Here is a 26,967-nt window from a genome sequence, read left to right as displayed (position 1 = left end):
TAGGGTGATGCTGAGGGAATTAGATTAGGAAATGAGACACTTAAAGTAGTAAAGGAGTTTCGCTATTTAGGGACCAAAACAACTGATGATGGTCGAAGTAGAGAGGATATAAAATGTAGACTGGCAATGGCAAGGAAAACGTTTCTGAAGAAGAAAAATTTGTTAACATCGAGTATAGATTTAAGTGTCAGGAAGTCGTTACTGAAAGTATTTGTGTGGAGTGAAGCCATGTGTGGAAGTGAAACATGGGCGATAAATAGTTTGGACAGGAAGAGAATAGAAGCTTTCGAAATGTGGTGCTACAGAATAGTGCTGAAGATTAGATGGGTAGATCACATAACTAATGAGGAGGTATTGAATAGAATTGGGGTGAAGACGAGTTTGTGGCACTACTTGACTAGAAGAAGGGATCGGTTGGTAGGACATGTTCTGAGGCATCAAGGGATCACCAGTTTAGTATTGAAGGGCAGCGTGGAGGGAGACCAAGAGATGGATACACTAAGCAGATTCAGAAGGATGTAGGCTGCAGTAGGTACTGGGAGATGAAGAAGCTTGCACAGGATAGAGTAGCATGGAGAGCTGCATCAAACCAGTCTCAGGACTGAAGACGACAACAAAATAATTAAGTAGGGTATTATATTTCCTATATGCCTTTCTCTACAGCCACCTGGTGGCCGAACACGTTTACTTTGATATGTGCTGCATGACGAGAGCCACTTCGAATCCACAATATGGGTTTGAAGGTGGATCCGCCTCTGAACATCGGTCCGGATATACAGGGTGGTCAATTGATCGTGACCGTGCTAAATATCTCACGAAATAAGCGTCAAACGAAAAATCTACAAAGAACGAAACTTGTCTAGCTTGAAGGGGGAAACCAGACGGCGCTATGGTCGGCACGCTAGATGGCGCTGCCATAGGTCAAACGAATATCAAGTGCGTTTTTTAAATAGGAACCCCCATTTTTTATTACATATTCGTGTAGTACGTAAAGAAACATGAATGTTTTAGATGGACCACTTGTTTCTCTTTGTGATAGATGGCGCTGTAATAGTCGCAAACATATGGCTCACAATTTTAGACGGACAGTTGGTAACGGGTAGGTATTTTAAATCAAAATACAGACCGTAGGTACATTTGAACATTTTATTTTGGTTGTTCCAATGTGATACATGTACCTTTTGTTGTGTCTAGACAAGACAGCCTAGACACAATGAGAGGAAGCTGAAAGGCACGCGCTTAAACTCATGCAGGCTGGCGTGAGGTCTGAAACAGGATACGTAATGAATGCTATAAAGAAAAGTACGTAGCTTCTGGAATACTTAACTTTAATCCATAATTGTATAACATCGCTCTTGATGATAAATTATTATCATCTCAATATAACTTGGTGATGGCGCCTTGCTAGGTCGTAGCAATTGACTTAGCTGAAGGCTATGCTAACTATCTTCTCGGCAAATGAGAGAGTCTTCGTCAGTGTAACATCGCTAGCAAAGTCCGCAGTACAACTGGGGCGAGTGCCAGTACGTCTCTCTAGACCTGCCGTGTGGTGGCGCTCGGTCTGCGATCACTGACAGTGGCGACACGCGGGTCCGACGTATACTAATGGACAGCGGCCGATTTAAAGGCTACCACCTAGCTAGTGTGGTGTCTGGCGGTGACACCACACCTTTGTGAACTTATTTCTGAGAACGCAAGCTGTTACAGCGTGATTACCTGTAAATACCACATTAATGCAATAAATGCTCAAAATGATGTCCGTCAACCGCAATGCATTTGGCAATACGTGTAACGACATTCCTCTCAACAGCGAGTAGTTCGCCTTCCGTAATGTTCGCACATGCATTGACAATGCGCTGACGCATGTTGGCAGGCGTTGTCGGTGGATCACGATAGTAAATATCCTTCAACTTTCCCCATAGAAAGAAATCCGGGGACGTCAGATCCGGTGAACGTGCGGGCCACGGTATGGTGCTTCGACGACTAATCCACCTGTCATGATATATGCTATTCAATACCGCTTCAACCGCACGCGAGCTATGTGCCGGACATCCATCATGTTGGAAATACATCTCCATTCTGTAATGCAGTGATACACCTTGTAGTAACATCGGTAGTACGTTACGTAGGAAATCAGCATACATTGCACCATTTAGACTGCCATCGATAAAATGGGGGCCAATTATCCTTCATCCCATAATGCCGCACCATACATTAACCCGCCAAGGTCGCTGATGTTCCACTTGTCGCAGCCATCGTGGGTTTTCCGTTGCTCAATAGTGCATATTATGCCAGTTTACGTTACCGCTGTTGGTGAATGACGCTTCGTCGCTAAATAGAACGCGTGCAAAAAATCTGTCATCGTCCCGTAATTTCTCTTGTGCCCAGTGGCAGAACTGTACATGACGCTCAAAGTCGTCGCCATGCAATTCCTGGTGCATAGAAATTGGTACAGGTGCAATCGATGTTGATGTAGCATTCTCAACACCGACGTTTTTGAGATTCCCGATTCTCGGGCAATTTGTCAGCTACTGATGCGCGGATTAGCCGCGACCTCAGCTAAAACACCTATTTGGGCACCATCATTAGTTGCAGGTCGTGGTTGTCGTTTCACATGTGGCTGAACACTTCCTGTTCCCTTAAATAACGTAACTATCCAGCGAACGGTCCGGACACTTGGATGATGTCGTCGAGGATACCGAGCAGCACACGTAGCTCACGCCCGTTGGGCATTTTGATCACAATAGCCTTACATCAACACGATATCGACTCTTTCCGCAATTGGTAAACAGTCCATTTTAACGTAGATTATGTATCACTGGCGGTATGTTACGTGATACCGCGTACTTATACGTTTGTGACAATTACAGCTCCCTCTGTCACAAAGCGAAAAAAGTGGTCCAACTAAAACATTCATATTTCTTTTCGTACTACACGAATATGTAATAAAAAATGGGGGTTCCTATCAAAAAAACGCAGTTGATATGCGTTTGACCTATGGCAGCGCAATCTAGCGGGCCAACCATAGCGTCATCTGGTTTTCCCCTCCAAGCTAGAAGAGTTTTGTTCTTTGTAGTTTTTTCGTTTGATGCTTACTTTGTGAGATATTTGGCCCGGTGACTATCAATGGACCACCGTGTACATAATGAATGGCGGCTCCACACTCGAAAGCTAACTTGACACAACTGTGGGTCGTGGGAGCCTTCCGCTACACATTCATGTACACAGTTAAACAGAAAACAGGGAAAATGCTCTCCAAATGTGTGGGTGACTGGATACAATCGATTACTGTGCTATACTACGCCTCCCGATCAGTGTATTTGGCCTACGTGTTGGCAGCTGTACTAAATTTAAAACCAACTTTCGAAAACGGAACGTGAGGTTATTTCACGATCGCATGGATGGAACTGCCATAAAATAGATAGAATTGCGAAAAATGATGGGGAATAGGTATAAAGTGACCTAATATAAATGCCGCGAAATTGACCAAGTACTTGCATATCTTCTGGTTGGTGCAGAACAATTTGTACATGGGGACAAGTATGCGGCAGCAAGAGAAATCCGAGAAAAACGTAGAAATGGAACGAAGGGAATGAGGGAAGGAGTCAATTTTTGTCCGTTGAGGCAGCATTGTGCTATATGCTTGCTTAGGTATCAGTGATACATGCGATTTGACTACTGTATTTGATGTTTTTCAGGAAGACCGAGAACCATCCGCCTATAAACTTAAATGCATCTGCGATACGTGACATAGCCTGCGTTCAACTCGAATACAGCCACGTGTTTTCTATATGATTAAAAGCACTGTCTACTTGCGAACGTTAACTGTAAACCTCTTGTTCATCAGAAGACTTCCCAAACACTCTCCAAATGTGTGGGTCACTGGTTACAATCTAGTACAGTGCTATAGATATAATGTGGATCCGCATCCCATCTCCGCTCCGTACCTCGATCGTGGCGGATCCACCTGCAAACCCTATCCCGTGGGCGGCATATTGGCGAAGGGAATCAGGGTAGCAGTCAATTTTTTTCTGTCAAGGTAGCATTTTTTTTGTCATCAGTCTACTGACTGGTTTGATGCGGCCCGCCACGAATTCCTTTCCTGTGCTAACCTCTTCATCTCAGAGTCACACTTGCAATCTACGTCCTCAATTATTTGCTTGACGAATTCCAATCTCTGTCTTCCTCTACAGTTTTTGCCCTCTACAGCTCCCTCTAGTACCACGGAAGTCATTCCCTCGTGTCTTAGCAGATGTCCTATCATCCTGTCCCTTCTCCTTATCAGTGTTTTCCAGATATCCCTTTCCTCTCCGATTCTGCGTAGAACCTCCTCATTCCTTACCTTATCAGTCCACCTAATTTTCAACATTCGTCTATAGCACCACATCTCAAATGCTTCGATTCTCTTCTGTTCCAGTTTTCCCACAGTCCATGTTTCACTACCATGCAATGCTGTACTCCAGACGTACATCCTCAGAAATTTCTTCCTCAAATTAAGGCCGGTATTTGATATTAGTAGGCTTCTCTTGGCCAGAAATGCCTTTTTTGCCATAGCGAGTCTGCTTTTGATGTCCTCCTTGCTCCGTACGTCATTGGTTATTTTACTGCCTAGGTAGCAGAATTCCTTAACTTCACTGACTTCGTGACCATCAATCCTGACGTTAAGTTTCTCGCTGTTCTCATTTCTACTACTTCTCATTACCTTCGTCTTTCTCCGAGTTCCTCTCAAACCATACTGTGTACTCATTAGACTGTTCATTCCGTTCAGCAGATCATTTAATTCTTCTTCACTTTCACTCAGGATAGCAATGTCATCGGCGAATCGTATCATTGATATCCTTTCACCTTGTATTTTAATTCCACTCCTGAACCTTTCTTTTATTTCCATCATTGCTTCCTCGATGTACAGATTGAAGAGTAGGGGTGAAAGGCTACAGCCTTGTCTTACACCCTTCTTAATACGAGCACTTCGTTCTTGATCGTCCACTCTTATTATTCCCTCTTGGTTGTTGTACATATTGTATATGACCCGTCTCTCCCTATAGCTTACCCTTACTTTTTTCAGAATCTCGAACAGCTTGCACCATTTTATATTGTCGAACGCTTTTTCCAGGTCGACAAATCCAATGAAAGTGTCTTGATTTTTCTTTAGCCTTGCTTCCATTATTAGCCGTAACGTCAGAATTGCCTCTCTCGTCCCTTTACTTTTCCTAAAGCCAAACTGATCGTCACCTAGCGCATTCTCAATTTTCTTTTCCATTCTTCTGTGTATTATTCTTGTAAGCAGCTTCGATGCTTGAGCTGTTAAGCTGATTGTGCGATAATTCTCGCACTTGTCAGATCTTGCCGTCTTCGGAATTGTGTGGATGATGCTTTTCCGAAAGTCAGATGGTATATCGCCAGACTCATATATTCTACACACCAACGTGAATAGTCGTTTTGTTGCCACTTCCCCCAATGATTTTAGAAATTCTGATGGAATGTTATCTATCCCTTCTGCCTTATTTGGCCGTAAGTCGTCCAAACCTCTTTTAAATTCGGATTCTAATACTGGATCCCCTCTCTCTTCTAAATCGACTCCTGTTTCTGCTTCTATCACATCAGACAAATCTTCACCCTCATAGAGGCTTTCAATGTATTCTTTCCACCTATCTGCTCTCTCCTCTGCATTTAACAGTGGAATTCCCGTTGCACTCTTAATGTTACCACCGTTGGTTTTAATGTCACCAAAGGTTGTTTTGACTTTCCTGTATGCTGAGTCTGTCCTTCCGACAATCATGCCTTTTTCGATGTCTTCACATTTTTCCTTCAGCCATTTCGTCTCAGCTTCCCTGCACTTCCTATTTATTTCATTCCTCAGCGACTTGTACTTCTGTATTCCTGATTTTCCCGGAACATGTTTGTACTTCCTCCTTTCATCAATCAACTGAAGTATTTCTTCTGTTACCCATGGTTTCTTCGCAGCTACCTTCTTTGTACCTATGTTTTCCTTCCCAACTTCTGTGATGGCCCTTTTTAGAGATAACCATTCCTCTTCAACTGTACTGCCTACTGCGCTATTCCTTATTGCTGTATCTATAGCGTTAGAGAACTTCAAACGTATCTCGTCATTCCTTAGTACTTCCGTATCCCACTTCTTTGCGTATTGATTCTTCCTGACTAATGTCTTGAACTTCAGCCTACTCTTCATCACTACTATATTGTGATCTGAGTCTATATCTGCTCCTGGGTACGCCTTACAGTCCAGTATCTGATTTCGGAATCTCTGTCTGACCATGATGTAATCTAATTGAAATCTTCCCGTATCTCCCGGCCTCTTCCAAGTATACCTCCTCCTCTTGTGATTCTTGAACAGGTTATTCGCTATTACTAGCTGAAACTTGTTACAGAACTCAATTAGTCTTTCTCCTCTTTCATTCCTTGTCCCAAGCCCATATTCTCCTGTAACCTTTTCTTCTACTCCTTCCCCTACAACTGCATTCCAGTCGCCCATGACTATTAGATTTTCGTCCCCCTTTACATACTGCATTACCCTTTCAATATCCTCATACACTTTCTCTATCTGTTCATCTTCAGCTTGCGACGTCGGCATGTATACCTGAACTATCGTTGTCGGTGTTGGTCTGCTGTCGATTCTGATTAGAACAACCCGGTCACTGAACTGTTCACAGTAACACATTCTCTGCCCTACCTTCCTATTCATAACGAATCCTACACCTGTTATACCATTTTCTGCTGCTGTTGATATTACCCGATACTCATCTGACCAGAAATCCTTGTTTTCCTTCCACTTCACTTCACTGACCCCTACTATATCTAGATTTAGCCTTTGCATTTCCCTTTTCAGATTTTCTAGCCTCCTTACCACGTTCAAGCTTCTGACATTCCACGCCCTGACTCGTAGAACGTTATTCTTTCGTTGACTATTCAGTCTTTTTCTCATGGTAACCTCCCTTTGGCAGTCCCCTCTCAGAGATCCGAATGGGGGACTATTCCGGAATCTTTTGCCAATGGAGAGATCATCATGACACTTCAAATACAGGCCACATGTCCCTTGGATACTCGTTACGTGTCTTTAATGCAGTGGTTTCCATTGCCTTCTGCATCCTCATGTAGTTGATCATTGCTGATTCTTCCGCCTTTAGGGGCAATTTCCCACCCAGAGGACAAGGTTCACTCTATCCGCTCCTCCGCTCTCAATCAAAGACGCTACCCCTAGACCACGGGTCCACGGTAGCATTATACTGTATGTCTATCGAGGTATCGGTGATACACGCGAGTTGACTACTCTTCTTGTTGTTGTTGTTGTTGTTGTGGTCTTCAGAACAGAGACTGGTTTGATGCAGCTCTCCATGCTACTCTATCCTGTGCAAGCTTCATCATCTCCCAGTACCTACTGCAACCCACATCCTTCTGAATCTGCTTACTATATTCATCTCTTGGTCTCCCTCTACGATTTTTACCCTCCACGCTGCCCTCCGATACTAAATTGGTGATCCCTTGATGCCTCAGAATACGTCCTACCAACCGATCCCTTCTTCTAGCCAAGTTGTGCCACAAATTTTTCTTCTCCGCAATTCTATTCAATACCTCCTCATTAGTTATGTGATCTACCCATCTAATCTTCAGCATTCTTCTGTAGCACCATATTTCGAAAGCTTCTATTCTCTTCTTGTCTAAACTATTCAGCGTCCACGTTTCACTTCCATACATGGCTACACTCCAAACAAATACTTTCCGAAAAGACTTCCTGACACTTAAATCTATACTCGATGTTAAAAAGTTTTTCTTCTTCAGAAACACTTTTCTTGCCATCGCGAGTATTTATTTTATATCATCTCTACTTCGACCATAATCAGTTACTTTGCTCCTCAGATAACAAAACTCATCTACTACTTTAAGTGTCTCCTTTCCTAATCTAATTCCCTCAGCATCACCTGATTTAATGCGACTACATTCTATTATCTTCGTTTTGTTTTTGTTGATCTTCATCTTATATCCTCCTCTCGAGACACTCTCCATTCCGTTCAACTGCTCTTCCAGGTCCTTTGCTGTCTCTGACAGAATTACAATATCATTATTTCTTCTCCATGGATTTTAATACCTACTCCAAATTTTTCTCTTGTTTCCTTTACTGCTTGCTCAATATACCGATTGAATAACATCGGGGATAGGCACAACCCTGTCTCACTCCCTTCCACTGCTTCCGTTTCGTGCCCCTTGACTCTTAAAACTGCCATTTAGTTTCTATACAAATTGTAAATAGCCTTTCACCCCCTGTATTTTACCCCTACCACCTTCAAAATTTGAAAGAGAGTATTGCAGTCAACATTGTCAAAAGCTTTCTCTATGTCTACAAATACTAGAAACGTAGGTTAGCCTTTCCTTAATCTATTTTCTAAGATAAGCCGTAGGGTCAGTATTGGCTCACGTGTTCCAACATTTCTACAGAATCCAAACTTATCTTCCCAGAGGTCGGCTTCTATCAGTTTTTCCATTCGTCTGCAAAGTATTCGTGTTAGTATTTTACAGCCGTGACTTGTTAAACTGATTGTTCGGTAATTTTCACATCTGTCAACACCTACTTTCTTTGGGATTGGAATTATTATAATCTTCTTGAAGTCTGGGGGTTTTTCGCCTGTCTCATACATCTTGCTCATCAGATGGTAGAGTTTTGTCAGTGCTGGCTCTCCCAAGGCCGTCAGTAGTTCTAATGGAATGTTGTCTACTCCCGGGGCCTTGTTTCGACTTAGGTCTTTCAGTGCTTTGTCAAGCTCTTCACGCAGTATCGTATCTCCCATTTCATCTTCATCTACGTCCTCTTCCATTTCCATAATATTGTCCTCAAGTACATCACCCTTGTATAGACCTTCTATATACTCCTTACACCTTTCTGCCTTCCCTTCTTTGCCTAGAACTGGGTTTCCATCTGAGCTCTTGATATCAATGCAATTGGTTCTCTTTTCTCCAAAGGTCTCTTTAATTTTCCTGTAGTCAGTATCAATCATACCCCTAGTGATATACGCCTCGACATCCTTACATTTGTCCTTTAGCCATCCTGCTCAGCCATTTTGCACTTCCTGTCGATCTCGTTTTCGAGACGTCTGTGTTCTCTTTTGCCTGCTTCGTGTACTGCATTTTTGTATTTTCTCCTTTTATCAGTTAAATTCAATATCTCTTCTGTTACCCAAGGATTCTATTACTCCTCGTCTTTTTACCTACTTGATCCTCTGCTGCCTTCACTATTTCATCTCTCAAAGCTACCCATTCTTCTTCTATTGTATTTTTCCCCATTCCTGTCAATTGTTCCCTTATGCTCTCCCTGAAACTCTGTACAACCTCTGGTTTAGTCAGTTTATCCAGGTCCCATCTCCTTAAATTCCCACCTTTTTGCAGTTTCTTCAGTTTTAATCTACAGTTCATAACCAATAGATTGTGGTCAGAGTCCACATCTGCCCCTGGAAATGTGTTACAGTTTAAAACCTGGTTCCTAAATCTGTCTTATATAATCTATCTGATACCTTCCAGTATCTCCAGGCTTCTTCCATGTACACAACCTTCTTTTATGATTCTTGAACTAAACGTGAGCTATGATTAAATTATGCTCTGTGCAAAGTCCTACCAGGTGGCTTCCTCTTTCATTCCTTACCCCCAATCCATATTTACCTACTACGTTTCCCTATCTTCCTTTTCCTACTATCGAATTCCAGTCACCCATGACAATTAAATTTTCGTCTCCCTTCACTATCTCAATAATTTCTTTTATCTCATCATACATTTCATCAATCTTTTCGTCATCTACGGAGCTAGTCGGCATATAAACTTGTACTGCTGTGGTAGTCGTGGGCTTCGTATCTATGTTGGCCACAATAATGCGTTCACCATGCTGTTTGTAGTAGCTTACCCGCATTTCTACTTTCCTATTCATTATTAAACCTACTCCTGCATTAGCCCTATTTGATTTTGTAATTATAACCCTGTATTCACCTGACCAGAAGTCTTGTTCCTCCTGCCACCGAACTTCACTAATTCTCACTATATCTAACTTTAACCTATACATTTCCCTTTTTAAATTTTGTAACCTACCTGCCCGATTAAGGGATCTGACATTCCGCGCTCCGACTTGTAGAATGCCAGTTTCCTTTCTCCTGATAACGTCCTCCTGATAACGTCCTCCTGAGTAGTCCCCGCCCGGAGATCCGAATGGGGGACTATTTTACCTCCGGAATATTTTACCCAAGAGGACGCCATCATCATTGAACCATACAATAATACTGCATGCCCTCGGGAAAAATTATAGCTGTAGTTTCCCCTTGCTTTCAGCCGTTCGCTGTACCAGCACAGCAAGGACGTTTTGGTTATTGTTACAAGGCCAGCTCAGTCAATCATCCAGACTGTTGACCTTGCAACTACTGAAAAGGCTGCTGCCCCTCTTCAGGAACCACACGTTTGTCTGGCCTCTCAACAGATACCCCTCCGTTGTGGTTGCACCTACGGTACGGCCATCTGTATCATTGAGGCACGCAAGCCTCCCCACCAACGGCAAGGTCCATTGTTCACGGGGAGAGGGGGGAGGGGGGCGGGGGGGGGGGGGGGGTTTGACTACTCTGTTTGACTCTTTTCAGGAAGACAGAGAACCATCCGCATCTAAACTTGCATGATCTGCGGTAAAGGATAACAAAGTGGATGGAGCTGTAGCGAGGTACGATTTAATGGTAGACTGATGATGCATTCTAGAGAGGGAGAAGTTACTGCTGGTTAATTTTTCCACTGTCAGGATGTATCAGTCGCGTGGCATAGCCTGCGTTCCACTCGTATACAGACACATGTTCTGCATTTGATTTAAAGCACTGTCTACTTGCGATCATTAGTGGTAAACGTGTCGGTGATCAGAGGACTTCCATCTCGTGTGTGATCAAACGTGACACATTCCTCTAAACAAACTATGTTTTATGTGATGTACTCCATCCCCCTCCCTCCCCCCCCCCCTCCCAACGCATCTTGGGTGTAAAATCGAGACTTAAGTTAGCGATAGGTGCTTGTTAAGCACTGCAATCCCCGTGTATACATTTGCCTGACAGATGTGCTGTTTGCAGAGTTAGTGGCGGAATGACTTGTAATTTCCACATGTCAGACACTGCTGCTAAGCATTTATCTGTTTCCTTGTAAGAGGTATTGCCTGTTACCAACGCTCATTTTATACGGGGCTGATGCATGCATAGTATAATTTCTGAACCATGATTGGATGTGAACATTGGACACTACACATCCTTGGAAAGCTATATTGTGCTCATGCCACACGGAGCAACTGTTTTAAGGAAGTAGTTTTTTCGTTCTACGGTTCGATAACACAGTTTGTCGTAGATAAACTGGGAAAAAGGATGTATCTCATGCGCTTGAAATATATTTATTACATTGGAATATTAACAGCTGTACATTCCATACGACTGATAGGTCGGAAATGCAAGTGATCTAACATTATAGCCTGTTTTCAGTGCAGAATGTTGTAACCTTAGGATGTTCTCATGTTCTCTCTAATACGTTCCAGGTCCTGACCCTAGACTGTGGAATAATACTTTAAAATTGATAGCTTGGTTGATTTGCATAAAAACGCGTCAACCTCCATCTGTATGGAGCTCTATCGCGCATAAAAATCATTCGTTTCTTGTTCTTCTTAACCGTCTGCTATTACATCACAACACTTTCAAATCTGTTACCATACATCGATAAGGAGTGCTAACCTCCTTGACATGGGCGCATCTCGAGAAATCTTGTGCACTTGCATGGGCGAGGACTCGGCTAGCTCCATCCATTCACGAGACATGAAAGGTAATGGTCTACTTCTGGTCGGTTGCAGCTTAAATAGGTACCTGTGCTGTAGGGCGGGTTGGTCAATGACAGTGTGAAAGGGGGGGAAGGGGGGGGCTGTCTTTCAGTCTCTAATTGTACTCCAAGACTGTGAGAATGCTCTGTGACTCCCATCAGCATGGAGACAGATCGTAAATTAAGCACCTTGGCCGAGGTGTTAGAAATATGTTGAGCGCTGTCTCATATACTTGAAATATTTGTGTGTTTGAGAATTAGCAATGAATGGGCGTGCTGCACAGTCGTCTATCCACATTCCTAAAGTGGAGAAGAGGTGGTTTACCTATGATACTGAAATTTGGAAACGTGCTGTCACATCATTGGTCTGTGTTGAAATTACTGTAAAATTGCTGAAATTGTTCACACCATCAACTGCAATGTTTCTTGTTTCAGTACATCAGCAGTGTCTTTTCCATCTACTGGCACGCTGTTAGTTACCACATAATGACTGACTGACAACTCTTGTTTGAGATGGTGGAGGGGCAGCACCTTCTCTGGATGGCTAGCACCGAAACAGTGATTGCATACATGACTGCAATATGAGGAATAAGTCGAAACGGAACGCAGAGACATCAGCTATTCCGTCACTGTGACACATGAGTTTAAATGCAGATCTCGTGAATCACATTCGGACTGTAGTTTGGAAACGGACTCCAATGCCGCAAAACTCTTCTAATTTCCCTATGTTGTAACTGACTTTTATTTAAAATCAATCAGTATATGTGGTGTGTCATGGTAAAAATATGATTTACACACCGTGCGAAGTCTTAGAGGTACCCCAATTGACCTATCTTCCCTCCAAAATTCAAACTTCCCGCCAGGGGGGTTTGTCAGGGGGGGGGGGGGGGGGTGGCACTATCCTTCGATCTTGGGTATTGGCACTCGCGTCATCAGCTGACTTCACGGCACCCATCTTGAATGACGTCAATCGCGTCATCAACTGACGACAATCGCACGACTGTGCGAGGTCTAGATTTCTGCGAGATGCCTTGGATCAGAGCGTGTTAATGTCAGTTTAGAACCTGACCCAGACATCGATGTCGTGGCAGAAAAAATAAAATGTTTGGTGGTGTACAAAGCGAGTTAGAGCAGGGGGAAAAAAGGTTTCAATCAACGAAACAGGGTCAGAGGGCGCGTCTCTTGCGACTTACAATAGTCCTCGGGATACGATCCTCTTCCTTCAGTACAGGTGATGAAAGTTTAAACTTGGGTGTGCAGTTGATCAAAAACTGTATATTTTATAGGATCGTCACATGTGCTCGATGTCTGCATGCATGCATGCGATATTTGACCGAGCGAGGTGGCGCAGTGGTTAGACACTGGACTCGCATTCGGGAGGACGACGGTTCAATCCCGCGTCCGGCCATCCTGATTTAGGTTTTCCGTGATTTCCCTAAATCACTCCAGGCAAATGCCGGGATGGTTCCTCCGAAAGGGTACGGCCGACTTCCTTCCCCATCCTTCCCTAATCCGATGAGACCGATGACCACGCTGTCTGGTCTCCTTCCCCAAACCAACCAACCAACCATGCGGTATTTGTTTCCCATATATGGTAGGAGAGAGATGCCGTAAAAATCTTATCGAGTTCTATATCATATAAAGTTAGTCGCGTTTTTATAGTTCATAATTTTTTTCGCTGGATGGTAAAAAATAACGAAGATATATGTGAATGGAATCGAATCTGTAGTACTTGTGTGTAGTTTGGGTGCGAACCACAGTGCAGTAGCAAAAAATACCTGTCCTTATGGCAGTTCCCGTCTCCATCGAATGGTGAAAACACAGTCCTGTCGCAGTGTACCGCAGCTTAGCCTGTTTCTACATGGGTTGCAGAAGGTGGTAGATATTTTCCCCCAAGTCCTACTCAGTTACGAGTTAAACTGGAACAATCACATGCGTAAAGATGGAAAAATGGCAGCAGTTGCAAGATGAATGGGCGCTACCTAAAATCAGGTTCGAATTTTGCTGTAGCAGATATGTTCGAGAAAGATGACTCGTTTCGAGATATGAGAGTGCTAGAAATATGATTCAATAGTGGCTGTAATCAATAAAGGACTTCTGCATAGGATCCTACACAGGTATGTGTTTGAATGGGAGGACTTGATTCCAAATCCGAGTATACTCGAGCGATCACAGTCTATATTCAGTGTTACGGTATTTGTCTGGACAAAAATAAAGCACCTCATGCAGAGGTAATGCCGTAACTCGATTTGTAAAGCGGGTATAACTTTAATGTGAGTACTTGTATGGACCTGTAGAATCAAGACCGATTGTGATGATTGTGTTTTTTCTTAACATCTCGCTGTTTGTAAGACAAATAAGCCTCTCTTTATAGGACACAGTGGCACCACTTGCAATAAAACTTATTAGACATGTCTACCCATGGTTGATTTTCGGCCGGCCGCGGTGGTCTCGGGGTTAAGGCGCTCAGTCCGGAACCGCGCGACTGCTACGGTCGCAGGTTCGAATCCTGCCTTGGGCATGGATGTGTGTGATGTCCTTAGGTTAGTTAGGTTTAATTAGTTGTAAGTTCTAGGGGGCTGATGACCACAGAAGTTAAGTCCCATAGTGCTCAGAGCCATTTGTACCATTTTGATTTTCGGTCAGTATTATTATTTTGTATCGCAGGCAATCAGTTATTGACAATGTATTATACTTAGTAGCAGGGGATGTGTGATGGGTTCGCCTTGAGTCTGAGGCTGAAGAAGTATGTGTTTGTGTTCTGACATGTGCAAAGGAAATGACTATGGCCAGTCGTAAGGGTGAATTTGATGTGCAATACTGTGATGACGACGGGAGGCATATGTCAGGTCATAAAAATGGTAAAGGTATTTCTATTTCCAGAGCTACAGCTGTCAGTAGGGTGTATTATCGAGATTGAAGACACGTTTGCCGGTTCTCTAGATATGAGAAAGACGTTATTCGACTTTGTAGAACATAGGGGGTGATTTGTAATCTGCTACATCACCGAGATCTGTATTCGCGAGTGGAAATATCGATTTCCACGTAAATGTCTTCGCAGACTTGACAATTGTCGCAGTCTAACGTAAAAACTGTACCGATTTTGCTCATAAAACTGGACTTTGTCTATTTTCGTGGAAAGAAGACATTTATTATGGTACGTGAGCCGTGGTAAAAATTGCTGTTTTGAAGAGCGCGCCGCAGTGCGTAGTGTGAAGCAGTCGCCCTCCGTTTCAGGCGGTGGCAATCGCAGCTTTGGTATCTCCCTCTGGTGGAAAAGGGGAAAGGTTGCCTGTTCACGTGCATTTAAGGGGCGCTATGAGCTCGCCAGTGGGTCGGTCTGGGGTCGGTCTCTTGTCCCGAGCTAGCTAGTCGGTCCCTCGTCCGCATTTGTTAGGCAGTGAGTGTCAGTCTGTCGTTCTGAGCTGCCTCTGTCATGTTTGTCGGATTTGCTGTGTTAACGAATTTATTGCTTGGAGTGTAACGGCCTAATTCCTGAAATGTTTTGATCTCGCCTATCATCTTGAGAGGTGGTATCTGTGTACTGTAGCATGTTAACTTGTTTGGCCAACCTTGTATAATTTTATATAAGACTGCATTTCATGGGCTTTTATTTGAATGGTCATTTTAGTATATAAAGTTACCACCCTTCCACCGTAAGACCTTCCTTAGAAGTTAAAGCAAGTTAATATTTTAATTTTAGTGTTTTGTACCATTTCCATCCTTCCTGCAGGGTGCATAGTTTGTGTGCCTGTGTGAATTGTTAAAACTTTTAATTTAAAGTAATCTGGTGTGTTGCAGATTTGCACCAGTGTAGTGTTTCAGAGGGTGTTGTGAGCGGTCGTAACTATGGCCGTGTCAAAAGGGAGCGGCAAGGTTCTCGGCCCGAAAGCTCATACAGTCAAAAATTTGTTTCTTTCTGCCTCTGAATAAATTGTAACTTGATATTTAGAGGGTGCTTTCTGATTATAATTTTAAATCTGTTTCTTTTAAAAAAAATGCTTTAGGCACCATTAAAGTGAATAAATTACCGTTTGTTAAAAAGGAATTTGCTTGTGATTGCATCAGTTCTCCCACGCAACTACTCCCACGCTCACTTAGTGTGATTAAATGTGTTAATGTTCTTGATGAATCGCTAGTAAATAAAATAAACTGTTACGAATATTTTTTTAAAATAAATCACGGTTCAGTAGGGAATGTTTTGCTTTATTACAGGAGTCTAGCTGATGTTAAATAAATAATGGAGAGGACGAGACCCATACAAGAGCGGTGCCAGAGCGTCCTATGTGACGTGAAACAAAGTTTAAGAAAGAGAGGTGTTCGGGGCCTGTCTTGATATATGTCTATAACTGCTTCGGGGCATTTCCGTTGGGGGTGCTCCATTCAGCCGGCGGGACTTTCGCCTTGGTGTCAGAACGGGCAGGGAGAGTGTCGGCGTAGTAAATAGATTCCATAGTCTGTGATTGTAGATGGATGAGAAGGCAGTCTTTTACGATGAGGATGTCCCCGAGTAGTGTGATGAATTTTTTTTCTTTTTTTCACATTAGCTGTGATAACGTGTATCGGCTTCGGTTAGGATGATTTTTTAGTAGGTATGTGTAGTGAACTCTGACGTCAAACAGTGAAAGATGGTATATGCCTGCAGGTAATACAATGTTTTCAACTCGGTATGTGGTCAGTTGAACGTCCCCCCCCCCCCCCCCCAAAGCTTGTAGGTGTTGCGTAGAGTTTGAGTGTTTCTGTAGCTGGTTTCGAGTGGTATAATTTTTTTCCAACAGGGTAACACTAGTTGGCGGTTTTTCAATTTTTAGCCGTTCTTCTGCAGTGCTATGCGTATAGTTGTGTAATTAGGACTGGTCTTTGTGATTAGGATCGATATTTTGTGTGAGTTTGGAGTGGTATAATTTTTTTCCCAGCTGGATAATACTAGTTGAGATTTTAAACCGTCCTTGTGCAGCGCTATGCATATAGTTGTGTAATTAGGTTCGATCTTTATGACTAATTGCGATATCTGCGTGAGTTTGGAGTGTTATTGAGGAAATTTTTTTTAAAATCAGGATAAGACCAGTTGTATGGGATAGTTATTTTTTGTGATTTTAAGCTGTCCTTGGCAGCGCATTGCACATAGTTGTCCTAATTAGGAACGATCTTTCTGACTAATTATGTAATTAGGATGGATATTTGGGTCAGTCTCTCGCATTTGGAGAGTTTCCATGCCGAAACAGGGTTCGAGTTGTTCGTAAGTTGGGTTTTTTACTTGGAGTGTTTGTGCATTGAATTACTTTCAGGTGATTAAGCGTTGTGAGCGTGTTTGCATGCATTATTTCAGTGATGTGTATGGTATGTACTGGTTTATTTCGGTAATTTATGAGTTGGGTTGTTTGAGGTCATCGGTCTCATCGTATTAGGGAAGGACAGGGAAGGAAGTTGGCCAATGGCCTTTCAAAGGAACCATCCTGGCATTTGCCTGGAACGATTTAGGGAAATCTCGGGTGGGGCCGAACGCGGGATTGAACCGTCGTCCTCTCGAATGCGAGTCCAATGTGGTAGCCACTGCGCGACTTCATAATTTACGAGTTGTTTGCGTCTCTGCACATCAGCGTAATGCATTACTTAGGAGCAGTTCCGAGGTCCTTAAACTGTATATAGTGACTCTAAGCACGTTAGGATGTTTTGCATCAGCGTAATAAATAAATTAGGTGAAATGCGTAGCGTTTCTCCTCTCTCCAGCAGCTCAGAACAGGCTGATTCCTTTTTTCACACCAATTTTCCTCCTCTCCAGACCGCTCACATGGTGAGTGTTTTGTATCAGCGTAATAAACTAGGTGAGATCCGTAATTCGATGTATGTAGGAAATGTGGTTGGATGACCTTGAAAAGTAGTTGAAACTAGGTATTTGGAAGTGCAGCAAATACTTTTTCTTGCCTATATGAATGAGCAGCCTCTAGTGGCGGCGACACCATAGTAACCTCCCTCAGCAAAATTCATGCACATTTTCCGAGATGATGGAAAAACATTTGATGGCGGTAGCGGGTCTAATTGTTTAAATAAAGACTTATGTCCAGAGCTGAATGATTGCAAGTAATACAGCTATTAAAACACTGAGAAACGGATATCTAAGCCTCTTGTAATGATAACTCAGCACTAATGCTGTAGGTAGATAATAAATTTAAACAAATATATACAGAAACGTATACGGATATAAAGAAACGTATACGGATATAAAGAAACGTATACGGATATAAAGAAACGTATACGGATATAAAGAAACGTATACGGATATAAAGAAACGTATACGGATATAAAGAAACGTATACGGATATAAAGAAACGTATACGGATATAAAGAAACGTATACGGATATAAAGAAACGTTTACGAATATAAAGAAACTTATACAAATTATATTCGAATTGAATGGAAACGCAATAGTAACTCCCATCAGCTGTTAGAGCAAAATTTAGTGAACAGATTTGGTGGTTGTAGTGGGTCTAACTGTTTAAATAATGACTTATGTCCACTGCATGTAATACAGCTATTGATATCTCAGCCTATTGTAGGGGTGTAACAATAATAAATAAATTTAAAGAAATTCAAATAAATTTATAGAAATTATATTCGAATTGAATGTAAATTGGGGAACGTTTTCGAAGAGAATGACGATCGCACTTGATGATGGTAGTGATCCTAATTGTTTAATAGAGACATGTACAGTTCGTAAGAAGAAGTGGGTTAGGTTAGTGGAGACAGCGGAACTGCCATTTCTTTGGCAGTATTTTCTTATGTTAGTAGAGATAGCCAAATTGACCTATCTTCCATCGAAAATTCAAACTTCTCCGCCAGTTCATAGGATAAGGTGACTTACGATAGTGGAGGTAGTCCAAGTGACCTGTCCTCCTGCCAAAATTCAAATGTCCCGCGAGTTCCTAGGAAGAAGTGACTTAGGTTATTGGAGGTAGTCCAACTGCCCTATCTTACCGACATTTTTGGATAACGGTACTCGCGTTATTAGCTGACGTCACGTACTTGCCTCACGGCCGCCATCTTGGATAACGGTACTTGGGGTGACCTACTTTGGGGTGGTGGCCCCCCTTGCTCCACTACTCTCATAACGATCGCTTTCTTTACATATGTGATCAGTGTCTTACAAGATTCAAAACCGCAAGCAGTGAACCGTCTAGGCCAGGTAAACTACGGAACAATTTTGTTCTACGTAATTGTCCTCTTGTCTGCTACTGAAAAATAAACAGTATTTATAGGAAAACTGAAATTGGCAATGTTTAATTCAGAGTTTCATACGGAAATTGTTGATTTGTATCGTGAAGCAGAGGGGCAGTGTAATAAAAATAAAGAAAACAGGGATTTATCATATAGCGGTAGAAAACGCAATTTCCTCAACTAAAAGGTGAAATAAAGAAACGCGAAACAAACATGTATCAAACATCGCTTCAACACTTCGTCGAAATTATATACAATGTTTGTGTTATTCATAAACAGCTTCTGCATTTTTCAATAACTAGCTTAGTACCCAGTGCTTCATTCTCAAAGATTGTATGGCCTGCAGGTATTTATTACTATTATTATTATTATTATTATTATTATTATTATTATTATTATTATTATTATTTGCATTATTTGACAGAGAAGTCAAATACCAATTGCCATAGATGTAGCCTTAAAAACCCTTTAGCAATTCCTTGGAAATAATTTGTTTTCAAAAAACTTTCACCCACTGTTTTAACCCCCGCCCCGCCCCCCCCCCCCCCCACCCCGTTCGAGGTTGAATTTCCAAAAACGCTGAAAAGCGCATTTTTTATTTTCAGACTGAGAAACAAAATACTAGCTTCTGTAGTTCTAGCTTCTAAACTCCCTTAACAGCGACATACTTTAAAAATCCTTCTACCCCCTATTTCACCACTTCAAGTCAAAAAATCGTGCACGGTTGTCCATAAATGAGTACGAGCATGAGGGGGTGGAGATCCCTTCTGAACAGCACGTTGCAAGGCATCTCAGACATGCTCAATAATGGTCATGTCTGGGGAGTTTGGTGGCCAGCGGAAGTGTTTAAACTCAAAACAGTGTTCAGGGAGCCACTTTGTAGGAATTCTGTGCCTGGGGGGGGGGGGAGGGGGGGTTGCATTGTGCTGCTGGAATTACCCAAGTCCGTCGGAATGCACCATGGACATGAATAGATGCAGGTGATCAGACAGGATACTTGAGAACATGTCACCTGTCAGAGTCGTATCTAGACCTTTCTGGGGTCTGATACCACTCCATGCCCATTACAGAGCCTCTGCCAGCTTAAACAGTCCCCTGCCAACATGCAGAGTCCATGGATTCTAGGTGGTCTCCATACCCCTATATGTCCATCCGCTCCATTCAATTTGAAATGAGACACATCCGACCACGCAACAAATTTCCAGTCATCATATAGCCCAAAGTCGGTGTTGACGGGCCAGGGCGAGGCGTAAAGCTTTGTGTCGTGCAGTCATCAAGGGTACACGAATGGGCCTTTGGCTCCGAAATCCCTTATCGATGATATTTCGTTGAAGGATTCACACGCTGACACTTGTTGATGGCCCAGCATTGAAATCTGCAGCAATTTGCGGAAGGGTTATGCTTCTGTCACGTTGAACGATTCTCTTCAGTCGTCATTGGTCCCCTTCTTGCAGGAGCTCTTTCTGGCAATGTCGGAGATTTGACGTTTTACCGGATTCCTGATATTCACGGCACACTTGTGAAATGGCCGTATGGGAAAATCCCCAATTCATCGCTAACTCGGAGATGCTGTGTCCCTTTACTCGTGTGCCGACTGTGACACCACGTAGAGTCTTGATAACCTCCAATGTAGAAGCAGTAATGGATCTGCTGCTGAGAATTTTTCCGGATTGTGTGGCTGTGGTCCATGGAACTCGTCAATCCCTGACGTTTCGTCCAAGGCTGTTGCACATATTCAGAGGTCTCCTGGTTGTGCTGACTCTTAACGACTGACGAGTCGGACGTCGAAGAACGGATTAAATACTGTCGAAAGTGGGTGTGATCTGGATTTCACGTCATAGCAGAGATAAACCTTGTCAAAGATAAAATTTTTTAACTATCGATTATAGTACGTCAAAGATAATAACTTCTCATCGATTCTGTAGCGCCACAGTCCGTATATCACTGAGTTTCATGGATTCTTCTTTTCTGTTAAAATTATGGACTGTGGCGCTACAGAATCGATGAGATTCATGGTGTCAATTCCCTCCATCATTGCTTCAGACATTAGTCGAGTCCATGCCACGTTGTGTTGCAGCACTTCCGTGTGCTTGTGGGTCCCTACACGATGTTATGCAGGTGTACCAGTTTCTTTGGGTTTTCAGTGTAAGATACACAATGGACTAAGACTGAATGGTGTGTGCAAAACAAACAACCAAATAAACAAAAAAAAATATGTCGGCAGCTGCTAATTTCTCTCTTGAACACTGATTTAGGTTTCTTTGCCTAGCAATTTTATCAATACTGCCACTAATATTACCATTTACTATGTCGTCTATATACGAGGCGTGTTTTTTAAGTACCATTTTGAAAATAAAAAAAGACGTTCTAAGATATCTCAATAATTTTATTTTTACATGAAAGTCTGTACCTTAATCTACTTTCCTGCATAATTTCGGTCAATATTGAGTCACTTGTCACAACGTTGTACCAGTTTTTGAATACCCTCCTCATAGAAGTCTGCCGCCTGACTTGTTAACCACTGCATCACCACTGCTTTCACTTCGTCATCGTCTTGAAGACGCTGATCGCCCAGGTGTTTCTTCAACTCCAGGAACAGATGGTAGTCACTGGGCGCAAGATCGGGGCTGTACGGAGGATGATCTAGAGTTTCCTACCGAAAAGATGTGGTGAGATCTTTGGTCTGATTCGCCACATGCGGACGGGCATTGTCTTGCAGCAAAACGATGCACCTGCTCAACTTCCATGGCTTGTTGCTTTGGTTCTGGTGCGACGTAGGCCACCCATGTTTCATCGCCCGTAACAGTTTGGCTTGAGAAATCACCACCGTAGTTGTGGTACCGCTCAAGGAAAGTCAATGCATTGTCTAAACGTTTGGTTTTGTGCACATCCGTCAGCATTTTCAGTACCCAACGTGCGCACAATTTTCGGTAATTCAAGTGCTCGGTTACAATGCCATACAAAACACTACGAGAAACGTTAGGAAAGTCATCCCGCGAGGTGGAAATAGTAAAGCTTCTGTTTTCTCTCATCTTATTGTCCACTTCCTGCACCAAACTTTCATTAACGACCGAAGGACGCTCACTCCGTTGCACATTTGTGCGGCAATCTTTAAATGCTCTCACCCACTTTTTACCATTCCATCACTCATAATGTTTTCTCCGTAAACTGCACAGATCTCACAATGAATATCAATCGATTTTAGACCTTTAGCACTAGGAAATCTCATAACAGCCCGTACTTCACAGTCGGCGGGACTCACGATTATCGGAGGCATCTTAAACACTCAGTACACAACGTATACGAGGAAGAATCAGACTGTAATGGCGTCAGTGCGTAGATTAAGGTACAGGCTTTCATGTCAAAATAAAATTACGGTATATTGATAATTTTTACTTACGGACCGTCTGACAGCAACTGAATAAAACGCAATTTTAATGCCATACGGGTTTCGCCTTTATTTTCTGCAAGGCATCGTCAGTGGCCTGGAATATGTACATATGTTCGCTATTTAATTTACATTTTTGTCACTGTACCTATATGTTATAAACAGTTCTGGTGGTTGGTACTTCTTATTAAGTAGTAATGGTTTGAACTGTACATACAGGTTGCATGGACAATGATAAGATAAAACAAAAACAAACTCTCCCCCTTCACCTTCTGGAGGCACACACACACACACACACACACACACACACACACACACACACACACACACAAATATATATATAAACAGTGTCCACAAAAATTATATACATACACCAAAAAAATTGTATCACACCAAAATACATACACACGCACACACACACGCACACACAAATGCAGATCACAGATACTTCAATAATTACACTCAAAAATTTCGCAATAACATTCGATCTTTGGCAAAAACATTTGAGAGTCAGCAACAGAAACCAAAACATTGCATTGAAACAAGCATTCAGTTCATAGTGCTGTGGAATGTGGGGAAAAAAACCGCAAATTGGCATTCATAAGCAGAAGAACAACAACAACACTAAAAATGCAACAGGAACGTAATACGTAAGAAATTGTCCACTCAACCTGTAAGTACAGTTCAAAACAAAAAAAATGTTCAAATGTGTGTGAAATCTTATGGGACTTAACGGTTAAGGTCATGAGTCCCTACGCTTACACACTACTTAACCTAAATTATCCTAAGGACACACACACACACACACACACACACACACACACACACACACATGTCCGAGGGAGGACTCGAACCTCCACCGGGACCAGTTCAAAACATTACTACTTAATAGAAACTACCAACCACCAGAACTGTTTATAACCTATAGGTACAGTGACAAAAATGTAAATTAAATAGAAAACGTATGTACATATTCCAGGCCACTGATGATGCCTTGCAGAAAATAAAGGCGAAACGCATGTGGCACTAAAATTGTGTTTTATTCAGTTGCTGTCAGACGGTCCATAAGTAAAAATTATCAATATACCGTAATATTACACGCAACTCAGGAAGACAGGACTAAAAAAGTTGAAGATATTAAAATAAAATTATTGAGATATCTTAGCACGTCTTTTTTAAATTTCAAAACTCTACTTACTTAACCCTTTCGTGAGCCGTGGGAAACATGCTTCCCACTACAATGAACTCGCTCCTAGTCCCGTGGGATACACAGTTGCCACCTGTGTACGGTGCTACCACCTAGTGAACGGTATAGGGTACTGCTTCCAATCGGAAGTTCCCGCCATTTTTGCTGTACCTTCGCGCAGAGTTTTTGTATAGGCGAGTGTTGCTCTGTAGAGGAGCCTTTCAGTGCTGTTTGCGTGACATTTTGTGATTTTTTTTTCCTCAAAGCTGTAGTATAAGGTAAATACTTTTGATTTAATACAATTTATGAAGGAAAACGTAAAATTGGAAGGAGGAGAATTCCAGTTTGAAACAAAAGGAGCCATTTCTGCAGTAAAATGGATGGATAACCGTCCAGTTACTTCCCTGTCCTCAATTCATGACCCACGAAAAACAGCAACAGTGAAAAGGAAAAACAAGGATGGTACCAGTACAGAGATTTCTTGTCCTGAAGTTGCGGCAGAATACAGCAAAATAATGGGTGGTGTCGATAAGTTTGATCAATTACGAGAAAGGTACGCTATTGGCAAACGTTCTGTAAAATGGTGGCACAGAATATTTTATTTCCTGGTGGACGTTGCTGCAGTGGACAGTTTTATCCTGTGGAAAATAAGAGAAAGTGGACAGCACGATCAGCTCACATACAGCATACATCTAGCCAGATAACTGATCGCTGGCTTCTCATCCCAAAAAAGGTGTGGAGAGAAACACGTCTTTCTGGCAAAAAGGGGTAAAGTACCTGAAGATTTTCGTCATGTGGCTGTAGGGAAGCATCAACCCATTTTAGGAGGAACCTACTGGACGTGCCGTCATTGCAGTACCAATGCTGCGAATAAGAGCACTCGCTGTTTTTGTACATATTGTCAAATACCACTTTGCATAGACCCATGTTTCAGAAAATTTCATGGCGAGTAATTGTGAACAATCATTGTAACAAGAGAAGTAAACTTATCAAATAATTACCGCCTATGGAACGTCTATTTTCCAGTCGTCCCAGTGCAACGAGACCATTTGGGATTCGTGCCAAGCATTTGTTTGAGTCCGTTGGTGTGGAGTGTGTGGCACCCCAACTCCAGGGTTTTACCCGCCTGCCTCCCTGGCTGCTCCAGAGGCCCAGCCTCCTTTTAGACTTGTCAGAGTACCGAAGGAGCTCCACTCCTGCGTTTGTTTTTACCTCCTTATTTTACGATATTTTAAACCACCATCCCGACCATGTACCAGTATTTACGGATGGCTCTAAACAGGGGGACTCTGTTGGTTGTGCTGTTGTTTTCCCTCATCGAGTCGTCAAGTTACGGCTTCCTGCGGCATTTACCATCTTGGATGCCGAATTGTTTGCGATCTTGCAGGCATTGGAGCAGATGAGATGTGTTCCCAGTCTTAAGTTTCTCATCTGTTCTGACTCCCTGAGTGCCCTTCAGACCATGCATCACTTGTACCCAGTGGATACGGTCATCCAGAACATCCACGATGCCCTACTCCACCTGCAACGGCAGGGGAAGGAGGTTTCTTTCTGCTGGGTGTCAAGGCACGTGGGTATTAGGGGAAACGAACTGGCGGATGTGACTGCCGAAGATGCATGTTCCCTCCCTCACGTTGTTGAATGTGCCGTCCCCCTCCATGCTGTTACCTCCCTTTTGCGTTTTCGTGTTATGCGTCAATGGGAAGAGGAGTGGCTGGCAGTCGGTGAAAATAAGCTGCGTCTAGTAAAGGCCACCACGCGGCCATGGCGTACGTCCTACCAGTCATGCAGGCGGGATGAGGTTCTCCTCACTCGCCTCCGCATCGGGCACAGTCCCTTAACGCACGGTTTTTTACTCCGGCGGGAGACCCCCCCAATCTGCAGTGCTTGTGGCGTCCAGATTACTGTCCGCCACATTTTACTTGACTGTCTTTTATCCTCTGACCAGAGGGCGGTGGTTTCCTTGTCACCGGATTTGCCCTCTATTTTGCAAGACGACGCAACGACTGTGGTTAAGGTCTTATGGTTTTGTGTCCTGTCTAATTTGTTGCCTCGGATTTTATGGAGAGGATTTTAATGTGCTGCTGGGTGACTGGCTCACCCAGGGTTTAGGTAAGAGGTCCGCCAGTCACGATTACCTACTTGTTTCACTTGGATTTCTGTTCTCTTTTCCTTGTGTTTCCTTTCCTTTTTTTAGTGTGTTTCGTCTCCTCTTGTTTTGCATCTGTATGTGAGGATTTGGAACTGCGTCAGGTCTGTGTCTTTTAGTAGATCTCCTTGTTCGCTGTCCGTCTTTGTCCCTTCACCGCATGTGTTCCTGTTTCTATGCTTTTGGGCACTGATGACAACGCTGTTTAGCGCCCGAAAACCTCAAACCACACACACACACACACACACACACACACACACACACACACAGTTGTTTTTGTCATTTACCTCCAAGGAAGGGCAGTGGGAAGAATACACCCCACCTTGTTCTGTGACGTCACTTTCACAGTTGGAGTAAATTTGATATTCTGTATGATAAATAGACCTATCTGTTAACTACTATCTGCTCTTCTTGCATTAAAAGAAACTGCTCAATAATTTTGCCCACAAAAGGGTTAAAAAAACACGCCTCATAGTGCAACAAAACTAGCGAACCGTAGTGACTGCTACTTAATTGCACGTAGTCCTGGCACAGACCGTCATCCAGCGCGCCCAGCGCCGAGCGGCCTCCAGCTCGGGGCAGCCCCAGTCCCGGGACTCCATCAGCTCGAGGTCCCGCACCAGCCGGTAGAAGGCCCGCCGCTTGCGGAAGAAGAGCCCTGCCTTCAGCACCCCGGAGCTGATCTCGAGGGTGTGCATCAGCGTGTGCGAGATGCCCGCCACGTCGCCGCGCGCAGAGTACACGCTGAGCAGGCAGACTGCCACGTAGGCGGCGCCGCACAGCTGCACCAGCGCCGCGTACACCAGGTAGGGGGTTCCCCGCGTGCGCGGCCAAAGCCCGCCCAGAGTGAGGTAGCGCACGTGGCCAGCCAGCGCGCGGTTCCCGCCATTGTGTTCCTCCCCCGACCGCGGTGCTCCACCTGACGGCTCCTGCGACGAAACCAAAGACGAGCTAGCAACAACTGTGCAATTTGGCCTTACAACACATACACTACTGGCCATTAAAATTGCTACACCAAGAAGAAATGCAGATGATAAACGGGTATTCATTGGACAAATTTATTATACTAGAAACGACATGTGCTTACATTTTCACGCAATTTGGGTGCATAAATCCTCAGAAATCGGTACCCAGAACAACCACCTCTGGCCCTAATAACGGCCTTGATACGCCTGGGCATTGACTCACAGCTTGGATGGCATGTA

At 43.2% G+C, this 26,967-nt stretch overlaps 1 protein-coding gene across 1 annotated transcript in view; it reads right to left on the bottom strand.

The window, feature by feature from the left end:
• LOC126427953 (uncharacterized) overlaps nt 1-26,763 on the bottom strand; it is a 48,957-nt gene extending 22,194 nt beyond the window's left edge. Inside the window, exon 1 of the mRNA XM_050089842.1 lies at nt 26,299-26,763. Within this exon, the coding sequence (XP_049945799.1) occupies nt 26,299-26,763 (465 nt within the window). The remainder of the gene's footprint in view (nt 1-26,298) is intronic.
• Nucleotides 26,764-26,967: the final 204 nt, after the last annotated feature.

Source organism: Schistocerca serialis, chromosome 12, assembly GCF_023864345.2.
Source record: "Schistocerca serialis cubense isolate TAMUIC-IGC-003099 chromosome 12, iqSchSeri2.2, whole genome shotgun sequence".
Taxonomy (NCBI): domain Eukaryota; kingdom Metazoa; phylum Arthropoda; class Insecta; order Orthoptera; family Acrididae; genus Schistocerca; species Schistocerca serialis.
Note: the sequence above shows the minus strand (reverse complement) of the source record. Positions and strands in the feature narration are given on the sequence as shown.